The following is a 19024-nucleotide window of genomic DNA, read 5'->3' as shown; positions in this document are numbered from 1 at the left end:
GAATACGTAGCCGTGTAAGACGCGGCGAAAGAAGCTTTATGGCTTGAATGGCTAGCATGCACGTTTCGACAAGTCGAATTTGACTCAGCTCTAGTTTTCTACAGCAATAGTCAGGGTGTTGTTGCTCTCTCAAAAAATCTGGTTCATCACAACGCCTCCAAGCATATCGATGTTCGATATCACTTTTTTCGAGACTACGTCATTTCAGGTAAATTCGGCCTTGAGAAGATACCTACAACCGATAATGTCACAGATGGGATGACGAAGTGTCATTCGGCGGATCGATTTTCAATCCCTTCGGCACCAAATGGGCATAACAAAGAATCAGTCTAATTAAGTCAAACACTCAGGATGTTTTTCAAACAATCGACTTCAATAGTTCGAAGTTCGGTTAGTCTCTTTGACCTCGGCCAATTTGGCCTTTTGTTGAATCTCAAAGTTCACCAATTCGAATGAAATTTCGATTTGCTCGAAAACTTTGTACTAATCTGTATTGTACACTTATTTCTATACTACAGATTCTAGATGTATATGCCCATTACGAGGGAGTGTCGAATACAGGTTTCTAATGGACGTATTCACGCCTGTCCCTTTTGTACACACTAGGTTTAGGCTATTTATGTAAATAGTGAGAAGGTCAGTTGCCCTAAGTTAGTCAGTATATAAATTGACTTTGTAACCTAGTTTTGTAGTTGCTAAAAATACAATTCATCTTGTGCCCAACGTCTCTCTCTCTCTCTCTCTCTCTCTCTCTCTTGCATTCTAGTTTCTTATCGCGTTCGGTTGATATTGCTTAGACTCATCAATCTACCTTGATTGTATTTGTTTATGATGTTCTGTTTAGAAGAGTGTTGATTTGTTTTGCACTAGACGGCCGCGTTCTCAACAACGAGGTTAGGAACTCTAGAAGCAAGGGCAATGACAAAGACGTGTGGTGCTTCTTAAGTTCCTAACCTCATCACCTCTAGCTCCAAGTTCGTAGCTTCTTAAGTTCCACGCTCTTAGTCCCATCATCTGTGCTCTGTCCGAGTTCGTGGTTGGGGTGTTTGTGACACAATTGATGTTAATATACATCATGATGAGTTGAGAAGTACCCAAAACTTTATAAGGGATATTCAAGGTATGTTGCATATTGCACGAGATAATATAAAAACAAGTCAAGATAGACTGCATTTTTATACTGACCATAATAGGCAACCTCGTGTATTCAACCCTAGATAGAAGGTATTACTATGTGTGACTCAAGACTCTAAGACATTGCCTACTGGTATGGGCACTAAGTTAGCACCACTATTTTGTGGACCTTTCATGGTCCTCAAACGCATTCGCCATCAACCTATCATCTTGGTCTTCCCAATGGTGTCATAATTCATTACGTTTTTCATGTAAGTCGTCTAAAAGAACTTCTTGGTTCTAGCAATAATATAGTTACAACTGAAACTCTGATTACTTCTGAAGGTTTAGCTTCTAAACTACATGTACCAGAGAAAATTCTCGATGTTAAAACAAAACATTTGTGATCTAAAATAATCCGAAAATTTAACGTTAAATGGATGGATAAGTCTATAAATATGCAACATGGGAACAAGAAAGCACCATTAAAACTAGCTTCCCTAAATTTTGATTACGAGGGTGTAATGTTTTAAAGAGGGGGGGAGGGGTATGTTATGGGCATGACCATAATTTATCTCATGGTAGTTTATACCTTAGTATTCTACACACAAGGATAAAAGTGTGAGTTAATCGAGAGTATTACTTTTAATCCTAGGGATTGAGACAACTCTTAAGGGCCAAGTGTGAACTTGCATGGGGGCCTTACGTCTAGCTATAAATATGAGGCCTGACTATCCTCATGAACACATTATTCGACAATGTCGGGATTGTGATCTTGTGGTAAGCGTGTGCAAGTAGCAATCAAGGCATCGGTATGGGTTGTTGTTCAAGGTTTGGGCCTGTTTCTATCCCTTCGTTCAAGTGTAGTCGGGTGGATCGACACCCTTCTTTCTCTCTCTTTCTCGTTACTACCTAACATCTATTTCCTTATTTTATGCTTACATTAGAAATAATCTCTAGCACTCCTGAACTTGTTTCGGGTAAAGTGTGCATAGCCGACCACTCTTATTACTTGTGCCCCAACATCCTATCTCACATTGTGATGCATGTGAGCTATTTCGCATGGAAGCAATGGTTCAAATGGCAGACACCAAGATGAGCTCTAACATGGATTGATGTGTACAATTTCCACATTCGTTCGACAAAGAAAAAGGTTTCATGGTTTTTACTCGAAAGCACAAAAGGAGTGGAATGTCAACAAGTTTGATGCAGAGTGGCAAAAAAATGTTGCAACGTAGTTGGCATTCTCAATTGGCGTTTCGATCCAAAGTGTTTGTTTAAAGAATGGTAATTAGGGGCTTTCTGTTAGGTTGAGCCCTTAAAAGGAGAGGATTGACATGAAACATATGTTTCTTTTGTATTGTTCACTTGGAAGATAATACAAATGATGCCGTAGTGCACATATCGGAAGTATGGCAAGTTGTGTGTACTTGTTATTGGATGCCTAGACAATGGGTCTATAGCCAATATGTGCAACATGAACCAAAACATGATCTAGAAACCATATTCTAGTTTTGAAGGTATTTATTGGGGGGTTGCAACATAGCTGGAACATGCACAATGCGTTCATGTTTGATGGTAGACATGTAGTAAATATGGGGGGATTGTTTCTTCATGTGAGTATTTAGATGGCACTTGGAAATGCACCCTATCTCCCTTCCTTTCTATGGAGGGCTACAATGATGGTTTTTACATACAATGAGTGAGAAAGAGACAGAGGGGGTGGGTGGGACAGAATAAAGAAGAGAGAGAGGATAAAACAACAACAGTGTAGTGGAGGTAGCACCACTTCAGTGACACTCCTAATAACTCAATTGTGGTGATACCATCTACATGTTGTGGTAAAAGTAGTTTTACTCATATACACATTTATTGAGGTACCATCCATCTATCCATTGTGTTTTCAACAAAAGAAGAAGAGGAGATGGGATAGAAAGAGCCCCACAAAGAGAGAGAGAGAGAGAGAGATGCCTAGATGGATGGAGCTCAAATGGTAAGGATGCCCAATGGATGTAGCTCAATCGATAAGGTTGGAGACCAGGGGCTCAGTTGGTAAGGTTACCCAATGCAGACCAGGTGGTCATGGGTTCAACCCTACATTCCACATTGGCATCTAGTGATATAAGAGATATCTATAGAGTAATAGAGAGAGAGAGAGAGGGAAGATGGGATGGGTAAAGAAGTATGTATGTATGTAGAGAGAGAATGTTGTTAAGGAGGAGGAAGGAGATCCATCCATGATGGATTGAAATCCACACAAACACTTTGTTTGATTTTTATGACTTAATTTTCTCTTATTTATGTATTTACATAACTTATGCATATGTAAGTAAATGTAAGTGTAGCGAAGGGAAGGGAAGGAGTTAAGTTAATTAAAAAGGGGAAAAGGAAAAAGGGCAAAGGAAAAAGGTGTGGGCAGGCAGCCATCCCCCCCCGCCCCAATTGAAGGGAAAAAACACAGACAAGGGAAAAAACACAGACAGACAAAGACAGAGACAAAGACACAAAGACAGAGACAAAGACAAAGACAAGAGGAGGAGGAGGAGGAAGAAGAGGAAGAGGAAGAGGAAGAAGCAGCAGCGATGGCGATGGCGATGGCGATGGCAGACCTGGCTTCTGTCATCGGCGTCTCGCCTGCCGTCTTCCAGTTCCTCGTAGCGTTCATTGCGAGCATCCCCTGTAGTTTCCTGTGGCGATTCATACCCTCTCCATCCCTACGCCACTCCTATGCTGCACTCAGTGGCTGTTACCTCTCATACCTTGCCTTCGGTCCACTTTCCGTCATCCACTTCATCCCCCCCATGCTCATTGGCTATGGAAGCATGGCATGCGCTCGTCAATACTGTGGTCTCATCACCTTCGTCGCAGCTTTCGCCTTCCTTATTGGCTGGTATGTTTTCACTGTATACAATACATCCTGTCAATACTTCTTTTTTTCTTCAATTATGCCTCAGATTTTCTCTCTTCCTTTCACTCTATCAAATTCTTTTCCAACCTTTTTTGTTTTGTTTCTGTTCTTTTTTCCGTTTCACTCTATCAAATTCTTCTCTTTTTTATATCTTTGCGCACATCCTTGGATGCTCTTTATTCTATAGAATCTGCTCATTCTCTGTCTTTGTTTTACACACTTATATTCTGCTTAGATCTTCGAATCTTCTCGTTTTCTCAACCTGTCATTACATTCTTACATGCAGTTTATGTCTTCAAATCCTCTCGTTTTCCTTTCTCTGTGGGGAATTTTCAATTTTTTAATATGTCCTTTTATGCTGTTTATATTCATCATCTCTGCATGCATCCATATGTACTGCTATTTCTTCAAAATTGAGTGTTTCCATTTCTTTTTATATCCCGTATTTGCTTCCATAGCTTTTCAATTCTCTCATTTACATCTGTATCCATACGTTTTTTCTTTTTCTTTTGTATGTTTTTTTCTTTTTCTGTTTCCTTTGTACTGTGTGGCATGTATGGTCTTGCTATGTCTTACAAGCCTTCGTGTTACCATCCATGTGCTGATTCTTCTAACAAGTCTGAAATAATTTCCCATGGTTCTTCATATTTTAATGCCATTATATCTTCTAAGTGGTAGCTCTTCACAAATTCTGCAAGATTGCGTGCTTTATATCTCTTTTCTCTTACCAAATCCTGTTAGTGTTTCCACGTTTGTTCCGTGTCTTTTATAACTCTAAAGAATTACATGGCAGATAGCCTAATATTTCTCAATTGAATGCCGTACTTTCTCACCATTAAATCTCTGTTACTCTTTGCAAGCGCTGAAAGGGTTTTCCCTGGAGCTTCCTATGTATTTTACTTTGTTTCTTGCTGTTTTTACCTTTGAAGAATTCCACACTATATTGATTAGCATTCCTGAATTAAATTCCATGCATTCTCATGGTCTTACCTGATTCATGGCATTTAAATGCTGAGAGATTTATAAGGATTTTCAAATGCCTGTTTCTTCACTGCAAGCTTTTTATATCCTTGTGATGCATGAGTTTAATCATGCAAGTTTCATATGGTTCTTCATATGTCTTTTAACAGTTCCGTTACCCTAATGTACTTTCTCTTGTTGATTCCTCCTAAATCATGCAATATTCTCTATAGATCTTGATATTTTGTTTACACGTTTCCAAACCTACAATGCTGCACAGATCTTCTAACATTTTGTTTGCCTTTTCTCTTGCTAATTTCCTCCATACCTTGCAAGTTTCTCTATGGATAAACTTCATATTACTTTTACAACTTTGCTACCCATTCATATCTCTAGATAAATGTAGCATTTGTAATTCAAATCCCTTTGTTCACACCATTTCGTTCTATCCATAGTACTACATATTCACTCACAAATGCTGCAAAATTTTATGCCTATCTTCATATGTCTTTCTTTCATGCTTTTGCCTCAGCTTGAGAACCATGATTCTTCAACAAATCACACAATTGTTTCAATCAAACTTCATATGTCTATCATGAATTTGGTTACCTTTTGTAACTTTAAAGATTTGTATGGTATGTATGTAGCTCAGCTTTTCTCAGTCTCTGTTTCTCACTGTTTAAAAGAATTTCTTGTTCCACATGCTGATCCCGCCAATACCTATGTCTATTACACCTTTCCCCCCTCATGCATCTTCGTGTCTTTTATGCTGTCCATATCTTTTTATGCCTTCTCTCAGCATTTTTCAAGGTATGCAACATTAAAGATTTGTATGTTATGTGTATGTAGCTCAGCTTTTCTCAGTCTCTGTTTCTCACTGTTTTAAAGAATTTCTTGTTCCACATGCTGATCCCTCCAATACCTATGTCTATTACACCTTTTCTCCCCCATGGATCTTCGTGTCTTTTATGGCCTCTCTTACATTGCCTTCTTTATTATGTTTTATGCTGTCCATATCTTTTTATGCCTTCTCTCAGCATTTTTCAAGGTATGCAACATTACATTCCTCAATCAATGTCCCTGGTCTTCTCATCATTTTAGTGTACAAAGGGCACTGCATGTTGATTCTTCCCAAATACTGCAGGATTTTCAATAGATTTGCACCTTTGTCTAGAATCTTTCAAGGGATATGGCTTTGCATTGTTCAATTGGATTTCCTTTCTTTCTCATTGTTCAAATCAGTGCATGGCACCAAATGCCAAATCTTCCTATATCCGAAAACATCCATTGTGTACAGTCATTCATCATTTATGTTTTACCTTGACATTTCTCAATGTAATATACATAGGTTTGAATTTCTCAATGAAGTCCTGATTTGGTCACTGTCTAATAAATGGTTTACGGTGCATACTGAGTGGACATTCTGCCCTGCTTTGTTCATTATTTTACTCTATGAATGTGCATGTTATAACTACAGTTTGGAGAATTGGATGAATAATGTTAAATTGTGATATTCTGATAATGTTGATGTGAGTATGGGCGTTTTGCAGTCATGTTTACTACATGAGTGGAGATGCTTGGAAAGATGGTGGCATCGATTGTACTGGTATATACAGTTTATTTTTGAGTTTTCTTTCACGTTGATTTGTGAATTATACAAATAAACATGCACATAACAATTTTGTTGACATGCAAACTGCAAACTAAATATTCTAAATGGGTAGACACAATTATTACGCAGGAGTGAGACAGTCAAAATTTTTATCGAGGTTTTTGTAAATTCAAGTACATGGACTTATTTTTAGATTCGATTGAACATTAAAACAATTTGGTATAAATCCATGCATGCGAGACTATGATAGATATGTAGTTGTTGGTTGATTTTCCCAATAAGGTCAATTATCAGATGAATCTTTACTAAGCTTACTGTTGGGTTTTCATGAGCACTCCAAACTGAATTGCAATTATCATCATTCTTTCCCTGAAAAAAGCTTGCCATTTTGAGCTGATTTTCCTCTTTTCGATGTAGATTGTAAATGGTTGATTTTATTTGATATAGAGATGTTACATTTGTGAAGCTTTTATATTTGTAGGCGCTCTCATGGTTTTGACTCTGAAAGTTATTTCTGCTGCAATGAATTATCAAGATGGTTTATTAAAGGAAGAGGAATTGCGGCCTGCCCAGAAAAAATATAGGATTTTAAATCTTCCTTCATTCATAGAGTATGCAGGGTTCTGTCTCTGTTGTGGCACCCACTTAGCAGGTCCAGTGTATGAGTTACAAGATTATCTTGATTGGACGGCTGAGAAAGGGGTAATTGAATAACAGAAACAAAACTACTGAAAGTTTATGTTAGAAAAACCTCTGAAATACTCTTTAAGTTTTTCTTTGTCTCCCCAAATGCCTCTGCTTAACCTTGAAAGAGAGAAATGGGAACAGATCAATCATATAATTGCTCCAATAATACAAAAACAGGGAATGAATAAGGATTAATTGACAATGTAATAGTTCAAATAACAATGTATAGTTGCAGAGAGTAAAGAAAACTAGAGGCATCTGTGGACATAAAGAAAACTTAGGGGCATTTCGGAAAATAAAGAAAACTTCAGAGTCTCTGGGCATTCAGGGATATTTCAGAGTTTTCCCCTTACTTTTATAGTGTGTTTTTTCTTCTAATAATCAATCAGTTTACACGTTTGGGTTGTCAAATTTGTTTGCAGGCATGGAGTCAAAAACTCTTGCCTTCACCCTATGGTGGTGCTTCAAGAGCATTTTTACAGGCAATTTTGAGCATGGGACTCTATACCTACCTAACTCCTCGTTTCTCTGTATCTAGAATATTTGAACCTCAATATAAGAGTTGGGGATTCTGGGCACGGTTGGGCTATCAGTGGTTGGCTGGATTTACAGTTCGCTGGAAGTATTATTTCATATGGTCGCTAGCGGAAACTTCTGTGATTATATCAGGATTTGGTTTCAGTGGATGGTCGGAGTCATGTCCAGGGAAACCTAAATGGGACCGTGCAAGGAATGTTGATATTATTGGAGTAGAACTAGCTGAGACCAGTGCAGTATTACCTCTTGTTTGGAACATTCATGTCAGCACATGGCTTCGTCTATGTATCCTTTCTAACCCATGTATTTTTTTAATTGTTCTGAATAGCAAACATTATTATTATTATTATTTTGGAAAAAAATTGCAAGTCCTCCATTGTAATTTTAACCCCTGAAGAGAGAAAAAGAGGATGAATTGACCTTACCATCGTGAAGCTGAGGATGAATTGGCCTTACAGTTGTGAAGCTGATGATGAATTGCCTATATAGGTGCTCAAATATGATGTATAGTTACTTTTTTAGGGCTGAGCAAGGGCATCTGTGAAATGAAGGAAAATGTAGGGAGAGTTTTCCCTTTATTTTTTGGTAAACAGTGTTGTCTTATTTTATATTAGTACATAGTATAAGGTATTGTTCCTATTTTCAAATTATTTTGTTTACCTTGACCCTAGCACAGATGTATATGATAGGCTCAGCAAGAAAGGGAGAAAACCTGGTCTTTCGGAGCTATTGCTGACTCAAATTGTTAGTGCAGTCTGGCATGTAAGAGTAGCTTGACTTACTGATTCATACATTAATTTATTCTGAAGAGATACCCCGTAAATTATGCAATTTAAATTTGATTCTGTTTCCTGCATACATCCATTCTCAACATATGTTGTGTAAATTATTCATTTTAATTTTGATTAAATTTTCGTCATTCATCAAGGTTGTGTATAATTCACTTAATTATACATTTTACTTATGACTAGTATGTGGTGGGGGACTTTTCATCTGTGCAGGGTTTATATGCTGGCTATATACTATTTTTTGTACATAGTGCTCTTATGATTGCGGGGTCAAGAGGTAAGCCCTTCACCATAGCAAGATCTAATTTTTGAAAATAATCTTGATTTGTATGTATATGCCTGAAACTGTCTTTCTATGCCATTTACAGTTATTTACAGATGGCAGCAAGCAATTCGTGGGAGGTCATGGATTTTAAATAAAGTCGTTCAGCTTGGAAGCCTTTCATACACAATCCTTGTGTTGAATTATGCTTGCATTGGTTTCGTTGTATTGCTCGTTCTTTTCCAGCTTAATAACAGCTTAGGAAGTAGCTCACATTTTTGTGATAGTTCTTTCTTAATTTTCTTTCAGAATATTGAAGAATGTTACAAAAAATTCTATACATGTTTGCGTGCTAATTAGACTCCTGCATTGATAACCATCTGTTTTTTTTCTTCTTTCTACTCTACAGGTATTGAATCTCCACCAGACATTGGAATCATATCAGAGTGTATATTATGTTGGGACAATACTATCAATGGCTCTGATTATTCTTGGTAGTGTAATAAAACCTCCAAAGTCTACAGGGGTTAAGGCTAAGAACAACTAGTTCCATTCAAGTACGTAACAGTGGTGTTTATGAGATGGAAGTGATCAGGGGAAAACACCAAGATACCCTTAACTCGTTGGATAGTTACCAGAGTACTCCCAAGTTTAAAGTTTCAGGAGTACCCTTGAATAGTACAAAGTTTCTGCTACTAAAAAGGAATATCCAGTAATTTCTGGAAAGTTAATCGTAATCTGGTTACTATCCCAAACATTGCGGATATTTTGGTGTTTTGCCCTTGATTATTACATGATCCATTTGCCTAAGTTTGATGTTTTAAACCACTGTTGCTTTATGGTCAGATCAATTCTATTGAATATGAAGAAGAGGCTGCTAAAATCTGATTTTGTGGCATATAAATGCTTTGATACTCAGGCTTGCTAAATCTTGTTTTATATGAGGTAGTCCTCGTTTAGAAAAGGATGAATTCTATTCTGCGCTCCTCTCGACTTATCTTTACTGAAACTATAATACTTAACTTTCTCTTGAAAATCCAATAACACGATCAAACAACGGCTATTTACCCTCCTATCTATATTGTAAATGGTTACTGATATGTGACACAGCCATTACCATCATATACATTGTTCTCACATTAGCCGTTGTAATTGTAGTTTTTTGATTATAATGCTGACTTTCGATCTCTGTCAAAGGTCTTGAAATCGAGCCCCTTGTGTGATGTTGGCAAACAAGTTTCTCTTCATTTTTGCAATATTGAAAGAAGTCTATCCATCTTTATTTTGCCAGGTGTAGACACATGAGCACGAAAGTGCTTTTAAACATTCAAAGTATTATGTGTTATACACATCATACTGAGCAAAATCCATCAGCATAGTTTTCGGTTAGTGCATTTCAATGTCATAATTTGTCAGCGCTTGGTCAGTTTCATCTACAGAATGCTTCAATGATGTAAAAATTAATTACTTCATGACTATTTGATTTTTCTGAGTCTTTGTGATATGGATTCCCCGTCTTCATTTGTGTGTTTGTAGCTTCAATTGAAGCACTTTTGAAGTGAAATGACCTTAGGCAACAAGCTGGCCTTGGTATGGTGTTGATGATGGGGTTGGCATGTGTTTGTATGGTGTGGCACACCTGAATGAGGTTGACTTCTTGAAACCAAAGGTTTGGCGGTCATCAAGGCATGATGTATTGCTCCATGCATAGTATGAACCATACGCACCATATGTGCATTCGCAATCGAGAATGTTTGAATCATTCGAGTATGGTAAACACCCTTGAAGTATGGTAAACACCCTTGAAGTATGGTAAATACCGTACTTTTGTATTCATTATTTATTATAAGGTAAAAGGTGTAAAAAAGGACGCATAAGAATGTTTTGATAACATGCGCATTTGGTTGCATTCGTATGAAAAAGAATGTTTGCCAATGCATTTGAGTATATTACGTACTTTGGATTTGTAACACCATGCATAGGGTTATCAAAGATTGTATCCTTGGAGTGCTTTTGGCCTTGGTGAGGGGCTTTAGCGTTTGGGAGGCGTGGTTTGCAACATGGAGGATATAGTCAAGGTTATGCTTGAAACAAGGCATTAGAGAATAAGAAAAGTGCCATCAAATGAGTTGAGTTGATGAATAGGGAAGCGAGGAAGTGAAAGACGAGGATAGCCAATGGTCAAGATAAAAATCGAGACAAATAGATATGGAATCTATTTTAGAGAAATGGAATCTTTAGACTTTTGATATGGATTCACATTCATTCCTCATATTTTGAATTGTGTTATTTTTACTTTGCATCTTCTTAAAGTGTTTTTATTAAGATTAAGCAAAACTAAAGAGGAAAACAAGGAAGAAAGGATGTTAGACCACCCCTTAAACCTCGAACGATCTCTTGTACTGCCGTGTACGAACATGGATCATACCTTGAGTTTGAAGAAAGAGAGCTGCACATGTATGAAGTTAGAGCTTTCCCACACAGTTAGAGTCTCTATCTCAAGACACTAAAGAAAAGAGATTACCCTTCATGAAGGTAGGATTGAGATATCTCCCACTGTAGGATTGAGATAATTGAATCCTCACCCTTCATACTTAAAATTTAACTGACAACTATAGTTACTATTATACTTGTTGTTGCGAATATCCGCATGTACGTGTCGGCTTGGGCGGGACCACAGGGGTCTTGGACTAGGGAGTAAAAGGGGGGAATGGGAGCTTATCCCTAACAGGATTTCGAGCATGAGAGGGTAAGAACAATGTGCAAAAGATTAACACGACGAAGAATTAGACGAGCCAAGGTTGGGATGACACGAGGTTCACTAAACAAATCTTCATTATAAGGCATGAAAGCCACATTAAGATATACAACCACGATCGTTTAAGCCGGACTAAAGCATGACTAGGTGAAAACAACAAAAGGGCTATAGAGTGAGAACCAAAACCCTACGAGGAAGAAGAAACCCTAACCGAAAGGGCTATAGAGGGATGTGTGGGTTCGGAGGGGGCGATTGTCGTAGTGTAGTTCGTACACTACATGAAAAACGTATAAAATAACTGATTTAATAAATACAAAGAAAAAGAAGAAAATATTAAAATATATATTACATGGATAGGGCGAGATTCAAACATTGTACCTCCACGTGAATAATTTGTAGCTTTACCATTACACTAACATATCATGAGTGTTAGAAAAGTAGATATCCCATATACAAACGTTATCTTATGCATATTTCTAAGAAAATGCTACTCATGCACATCTAGCGTGCATGAACACTATAGTTAGAAAAAGCACGATAGAAAAATAAAGCTACTCATGTAAATCTAGTGTGCATGAATGCTTTAGTTAAAAGAAAACGTATCATCGAAAAAGTTATTCATGCACATCTCACGTGCATGAACACTATTATTAGAAGAAAAAACATGAAGTCGCTAAGCCTCTCCCATCACTATATAAGGATGGGAAGCACAATGTAATAAGGGGGGGGGGGGAATAATATGGGTTGATTATTTAGGTCCTTACCAGCTTGGTGGTAGCCGTTTTCCTCACAGGTTGTCGTCTTGGTTGGCCTGCCAGCGTCCGATTCGGTGTTGGCCATTCGTTCAAATGGGTTCTTGGGCATAGGTCCTTTGTATGGCTTTAATCTAAATCTGTTGACCCATTTACCCAGCACCTCGCCGGCAAGTGTCCCTAACTGGTAAGACCCATTGAACCCGCCTGTGATCCAGTACGGTCCGGTCCATCTAAACCGTAGTTTGCCTGGCATTTTACCCATCCGGGTCTGGAACACTAGTACCGGCTTGCCGATTTCGAACATCTTTTCGTTTCCCTTCCGGTGCCGATCTACAAACGCTTTCCATCGCCGTTGTTCCAATTCCAGGTGCATGATGCTCGCCAGTCGGTGTTCTTCAAGTTCACACAGAGCCTTTATCCGAATTGCCTCCGATTCCTTTTCATTAAGTCGTTCCCTAATCTGGATCCGTAAGCTCGGTACCTGGAACTCGACCGGCATGACTGCCTCTAATCCGAATGCTAACCGGAACGATGTTGTTCAGATGCTTGTTTTGTACGTTGTTCGGTAAGCCCAGAGCGCACTGTGCAGCTTCGTGTCCCAATCTGTCAGATTCTCATTGACGATCTTGCGCAGGATATTTTGTAGCGTTTTGTTTGTTGACTCAGCTAATCTGTTGGCTTGTGGGTAGTACGGGGTGCTCTGTTTATGTACTACCGCATAGAATGACGTCAAGCTCTCCACTACTTGTCCAAGAAAGTGTCCTCCTTGGTCGCTTATAAGCTCTATGGGGCATCCGTACCGGCACCAAATGTATTCGTATAAGAATTTTGCTGTCGACACCGTGGTGTTGTCTCGTAGGGCTTTGGCTTCCACCCATTTAGTGCAGTAGTCCGTCGCGACAATCACATACCGGTTGCCAGTTCTCATTGCCGATGGTTTAAATGGTCGGACAAAATCTAGTCCCCATTTCTGAAATGGTTCTAGTGGTAGTACTGGCTAGTGCGGCATCCTAGCTTGTTCCGTTGGCTGGCCCATTCGCTGGCATAGATCACACTCTTTCGCGTACCGGACTTCGTCTTTCAATGTAGTCGGCCACCAAAGGCTACTTTGCCATATCTTCCTTGCCGTAGCATCCCCGCCATAATGGCCTCCGGCGACTCCGCAGTTTGCTTCCCGTAGTATTACCTCTTTCTCGTTGCTACGCACCACTCGTCGCCATATACTGTCCGCACCTTTGTGGTGTAGCGTGTCCTGTAATAAACAGACGTGCCGGCTTTGTACCGCCAAGCGTTTCCTCTCGTCCCGGTTCATCTCCTCCGGAGGCAATCCGGTGCTCAGAAATTGGTGCATATTTGTTAGCCACTTATCTTTTGGTGCCACTGTTTCATCTGTTGCCGTTTCCGCGGTGACTCGAAATAGCTCAACATCCGGAAACTCGTCCGGTACTCCATCGCTAGTTTCACCGGAATCTAACTGGCTTAAATAATTTGCTACCGCATGTTGTATGTCGGGTCGGTGGAATATCTCGAATTCGAATTCTTGTAACAGCAAAGTCCACCGGGCCAACTTACCGGTAAGTGACGCTTTGGACACTAGGTAGAGGAGGGCCGAATGATTTACATTGAAGGAAAACTTTCTTCCCAATAACTAATGCCTGAATTTTGTTACGCTGTAGATCATGCCTAAAGCTTCCCTTTCTGTGGTGGAATAATTTCGTTCGGCTTGGGATAACTTCCGGCTTGCGTAATATACAGGCCGGTACCATCTTGGCTCCGTAAGTTGCATCAGTGCACTCCCGATTGCAATGTCAGACGCATCCATGAACACATGAAATTCCTTCGCCCAATCCAGGGGTTGCACTACCGGTGCTTGTGACAATAGAACTTTGAGTGCCTGGTACGCCTTGTCTTCGGTGTCGGTCCACTAGAACGGTGTTCGGTGTACCGCAACATGTAGTGGTTTAGCTAGGTCCGCCAAATACCGGAGCATTCGGCTATGCCAACGGATTTGGCCTAAGAAACGGCTCAATGCCTTTGCCGTTGTTGGTGCCGGTGCCTCCAGGATTGCTTTTACTTTGTCTGGATCCACGACGATGCCCTCCTTGTTCACAATATGCCCCAATAGCGTTCCGCTAGATACGCCAAATACACACTTCGCCGGATTCAGGCTTAGCCGATAAGCCCTACACTTTTTTAGACATAGTCGGAGGTGTTGAAGGTGGTCTCCTTCTCGACTGTAAACGGCGAAGTCGTCGAGGAACACCTGCATGAACGCCGGTATGAATTCTCCGAATATTTCCATGATGATCCTCTGGAACGTTGCCGGCGCCATTTTGAGTTCGAACATCATCACCACAGCAACAAACACTCCCCATTCAGTGACGAAAGCCGTTTTCTCCTGGTCATCGGGGTGCATCCGAATCTGGTTGTATCCGCTAAATCCGTCTATAAAACTGTATACCTCATGGCCGGCGACTGCGTCCAAAACTCCATCCGTAAATGGAAGTGGAAATGCATCAGTTACCGTCGTTGCATTAAGCTTCTGGTAGTCGACACATAGTCTAATTTTGCCGTTTTTCTTTGGTACGACTACTATCGGGCTCAACCATGTAGATTTCTTTACGGTACGGATAAAGCCAACCCTCAGCAACTTGTCGATTTCCTCCTTGACTTTGGCGGCGTAGTTTGGATTCATACGATACCGTCGCTGTGCTACCTGTTTGGTGTCTTTGCTCAAATATATGTAATGCTGATATAGCTGAGGATCGAGCCCTCTCATATCCTCGTAGGACCAGGCAAACACGTCCCGAAACTCTTTGAGAAGTGTAATCATCGCCGTTCTGTTCTCCGTAGACATTTCCTTGGCTATCTGCACCGGTCTTGCCTCTTCCGTAGTTCCTAGATTTACCTCCTCTAGTTGGGATTCTTTAACCTGTTGTGATATGGCCATTTCTCTTTCCAGCGCTTCTTGTGCTTGCCGTAGCTCCTGGATCGCTTCTTTATTTGGTTCCTCGTCCGGTAGTAGTATGTATGGTGATACGACTTCAACTACGTCAATTTCAAATAGGGGTACTATCTTCGGATTATCTTGCAAGTATTGATCCACCTCTTCGTCTACTAATCCGTCCAGCATATTGACACATTCGGCATATAGGGGGGTTAATTCCTTCCCGGTACCCGTCCGTGGTTGTGTCGGTACCCGTACTTTTGCTTTTCCCTGCCGGAAGGTGATTATATTCTTTCTCCAGTTTTGTTTAATGTGCGTCGTTTTTTGCTATAGCCGCCCCAACAATAGCGGGTAAGCTCCTTGTACCTGTAATTGTAGCACTACTGCCGAGATGCGAAATGTGTGGCCGCCAATTGTTACTTCCAAATCTCGTATCAAGCCGGTCGGTCGCACTGAGCTTGTATCCACCATCCGTAGCCAGAACGGGCATGGTTCCCACTCTTGGATTCCCAAGGTTGTGCATGTTCGGAGGCTAATCACATTGACGCCGGATCCTCCATCTATTACTGTTCCGGGTAACTCCTTTCACTTCACGATGGTCGTGATCGCCGAACTATTTGTCTACCACCGCCGGTCCCTCCTCCAGATTTGAGAAGAATGTTGGTGCCAGTGGTGTTTCTCCTGCCGTCATGCCTGTCTTGAGTCCTTCTGTGAATCTAGGCACTAGTTGCAGGAGCCGTCCTAATGGCAGCGTGATTTGGCACTCCTGCAATGCCTACCATGTCGCATTTTCGGTCTGACTGCCGCCGGCGAGCTCTTCGGTGTTCTCCTTTTGCTGCGCAAGTTCTGCTACGTTTCACTCATTTGCCTTTTTCACCCATTCCGTTGCCTGCTTCCGGATGGCCTCTTGTGTCTCCCATTCCGTCGTCTTGCCCTTCGACCTTCTGGTAACCTGTTGCGGGTCTGCGACTTCGGCGACTACCATGTTTAGTGCCGGTCTCTTGCCATAGGTCTTTGCCGGACATTGATTACTATAATGTCCTTCTTGTCGGCAATAATAGCAATATGCTTTCCGGGTATTGCTGGATTCGGCATTGTTTCCTGTACCCGGTGGAGGACCTGTGGTAACCGCGGGGCTTTGGTCTGGTTGGTTGCTTGTGGTGCCTTTTTCTGGTTCACGTGGGTGGCTCCCTTTTTTGAAATGCCGTTTTTTATTAAAGTTCCTTTTGTTGCGGTACCCTTGATGGGGTTGGTCGTCATATCTCCTGTAATCTTCCCGTCGTTGGTGATACCCGGGGGAGTGATCCCGGTTGTGATGCTCGTACCGTCCATTGTAATCTTGGTACCTGTCATATCTCTTGTACCGGTCATAGTTGTCTCGCCGATCGTTGTACCGGACATCCTATACCGGTCGATATCGCTCATCTCACCGCCAACGTTCGTCTTCTTCGTCTCGGCTACTACGTGGCTCGATTTGCCGGACTAGTGGTGCTTGCCGATTCAATAAGTTATATTTGCACCAGTCCATCGTGTGGCCCGTAGATTGGCAGAGTAAGCAGTGCGTCCGCATGGTGCACTCTAGTGACGAGTGTCTGGAATTCAAGCAGGTCGTGCATTGGATTGCTTGCCGGAACTGGAGATCCTCATCGGTTGGTAACGCTCGTTGGAGGGCTCCCATTGTTAGCCAAGAGCTCGTTTTCTCCATTTCTCTAACCCGGTCGATGACCTGGTCGACGGTGCTTGTGTGAAATGTTAGAAATTGACGCTTTCAAAACCTTCAGCTCTCGGCCACAACCGAGGAAACACGAGTCAATGCAGCAGTAAATCGAAAACACAGAGAGAGACTCGAATGCACAGGGTTTAGCGTGGAAAACCCTAGACGGGAAAAACCACGGGAGTGCAAGACTCCAACTATCACTATCCGCAGGGAATGTACAATGGCGAGCTGCAAGGCGACGACCTTGAGCTCGCTGTCCTCGCCACAGGCGGCGGTATTACACAGAGGCGTCGACCTCTTCCTTTCTCTCTCTCTCTCTCACTCTCTCTCTCGGCTGCTCTCACTTCGCTCCCTCTAAGTGGAAAACAGAAAAATGAGCAACAACAAAACTGTTTGCCCTAAGTCATATTTATACACATATGACTTTCGGGCTATTTACAAATATAGCCTAGAGGGCCCTTGGCAAACATATTCACAAATATGTCCCCGCATCCGGATCTCTCTCCGGGTACATTCGTCATCCGGCTCCGTAGCCGGGGTCTTCATCATCCGGCTCCGTAGCCGGGGTCTTCATCATCCGGATCCGAAACCGGGTCTTCATCATCCGGTTCCGATACCGGGTACTCCTCATTCGGGTCTTCATTCCCGATTCCCAGACATCTGACCATCCCATCCGGAGGGACCGTAATCCCAACAAACTCCCCCTTCACTTCGGCATGGGATGTCTTTCCAGTCCGACCCTCTTCCGGCACGCTTCCAGCTTGTCGGGTGTGAGCACTTTGGTCAGCATATCTGACCCGTTCTCGTCCGTGTGGATCTTCGTCAGCACGAACTCCTGGTCTTCTATCCTTTCCCGGATCCAGTGATATCTTCGCTGGATGTGCTTCGTCCGGGAGTGATAGGCCGCATTCTTCGCAAGGTGGATGGCACTCTGACTGTCGCAGTAGAGTCGGTACTCCTCCTGCCGGATACCGAGCTCTCTAATGAAGTCCTTCATCCATATTATTTCCTTGCCGGCTTCAACAGCCGCCATGTACTCCGCCTCCGTGGTTGACAACGCAACCGTCTTTTGCAGCCTCGACTGCCACGAAACAGCTCCCCCTGCATATGTCATCACATACCCTGATGTGGACCGGCTGGTATCTGCATCAGCCGACATATCCGAATCGGTAAAGCCGTCGAGTTCGGGCTTACCGGAGCCGAATCGGAGGCACACGTTTTCCGTGCCCTTCAGGTATCGGAGTATCCACTTGGCCGCGTTCCAGTGCTCTTTGCCGGGATTGCTCATGTACCGGCTCACCACTCCGATTGCATATCCTATGTCCGGTCTTGTACACACCATTGCGTACATCAAGCTTCCGACGGCAGAGGCATATGGTACTTTCATCATGTCCTCCTTCTCAGCCTTTGTCTTGGGGCTTTGCTTGCTGGACAACTTGCAGTTTGCCGGGAGGGTTGACCCGACCGGTCTTGCTTCCGACATGTTGAACCGGTGAAGCACCTTTGTCACGTACTTCTCCTGTGACAGCCACAACTGCTTCTTCTTCCGGTCCCGGATGATGTGCATCCCTAGTATTTGCCTCGCCGGACCCAGGTCCTTCATTGAGAAGGTTCGGTGAAGCGCTTTCTTCAGCATCCGTATCTTGACCTGGTCCCGTCCGACGATCAACATGTCGTCCACGTACAGGAGGAGTATTAGAAAGTCTCCTCCTTCGAACTTCTTCACAAACACGCAGTGATCGGATTGCGTTTTGTGGTACCCTTCGTCGGTCATGAAAGAGTCGAACTTCCGGTACCATTGCCGGGGAGCCTGCTTCAGTCCGTAAAGGCTCTTCTTCAACCAGCATACCAGGTGCTCCTTCCCTTTCTTCTCGAATCCTTCCGGTTGCTGCATGTAGATCTCTTCTTCGAGGTCACCGTGAAGGAATGCCGTCTTCACATCCATCTGTTCTACCTCGAGGTCCATGCTTGCCGCTATGC

The 19024-nt window shown here is 42.1% G+C and overlaps 1 protein-coding gene across 2 annotated transcripts; it reads left to right on the top strand.

Moving 5' to 3' along the window:
* The first annotated feature begins 3657 nt into the window (after positions 1-3657).
* On the top strand, positions 3658-10056 carry LOC147849253 (lysophospholipid acyltransferase 1-like). Of its 2 annotated transcripts, none has more exons than XM_087337715.1 (9): positions 3658-4003; positions 6532-6587; positions 7075-7295; positions 7703-8102; positions 8494-8579; positions 8819-8882; positions 8974-9092; positions 9277-9424; positions 9714-10056. In XM_087337715.1, exons 1-8 carry the CDS (start codon positions 3696-3698, stop codon positions 9412-9414), a joined length of 1392 nt encoding a protein of 463 aa, XP_087193841.1. In that variant the 5' UTR covers positions 3658-3695; the 3' UTR covers positions 9415-9424; positions 9714-10056. The 2 variants fall into 2 exon arrangements, with proteins under 2 accessions (XP_087193841.1, XP_087193840.1); XM_087337714.1 differs by having other exon boundaries at positions 9277-9428.
* Positions 10057-19024: the final 8968 nt, after the last annotated feature.

The sequence above is a fragment of the Azolla caroliniana genome, unplaced genomic scaffold, assembly GCF_043228905.1.
Source record: "Azolla caroliniana isolate FFs.n. ecotype wild unplaced genomic scaffold, voAzoCaro1.0.p SCAF_104, whole genome shotgun sequence".
Lineage (NCBI taxonomy): Eukaryota > Viridiplantae > Streptophyta > Polypodiopsida > Salviniales > Salviniaceae > Azolla > Azolla caroliniana.
The sequence above is the reverse complement of the archived record's forward strand: the minus strand, read 5'-3'. Positions and strand labels throughout refer to the sequence as shown.

Coding starts and splice junctions, on each gene's coding strand:
- LOC147849253 (XM_087337715.1), top strand. CDS start 3,696: ATGGCGATGGCGATGGCGATGGCAGACCTGGCTTCTGTCATCGGCGTC. Junction 8,103..8,493: donor CAGCACATGGCTTCGTCTAT/GTATCCTTTCTA, acceptor ACCCTAGCACAG/ATGTATATGATAGGCTCAGC. Junction 9,093..9,276: donor ATGCTTGCATTGGTTTCGTT/GTATTGCTCGTT, acceptor TCTACTCTACAG/GTATTGAATCTCCACCAGAC.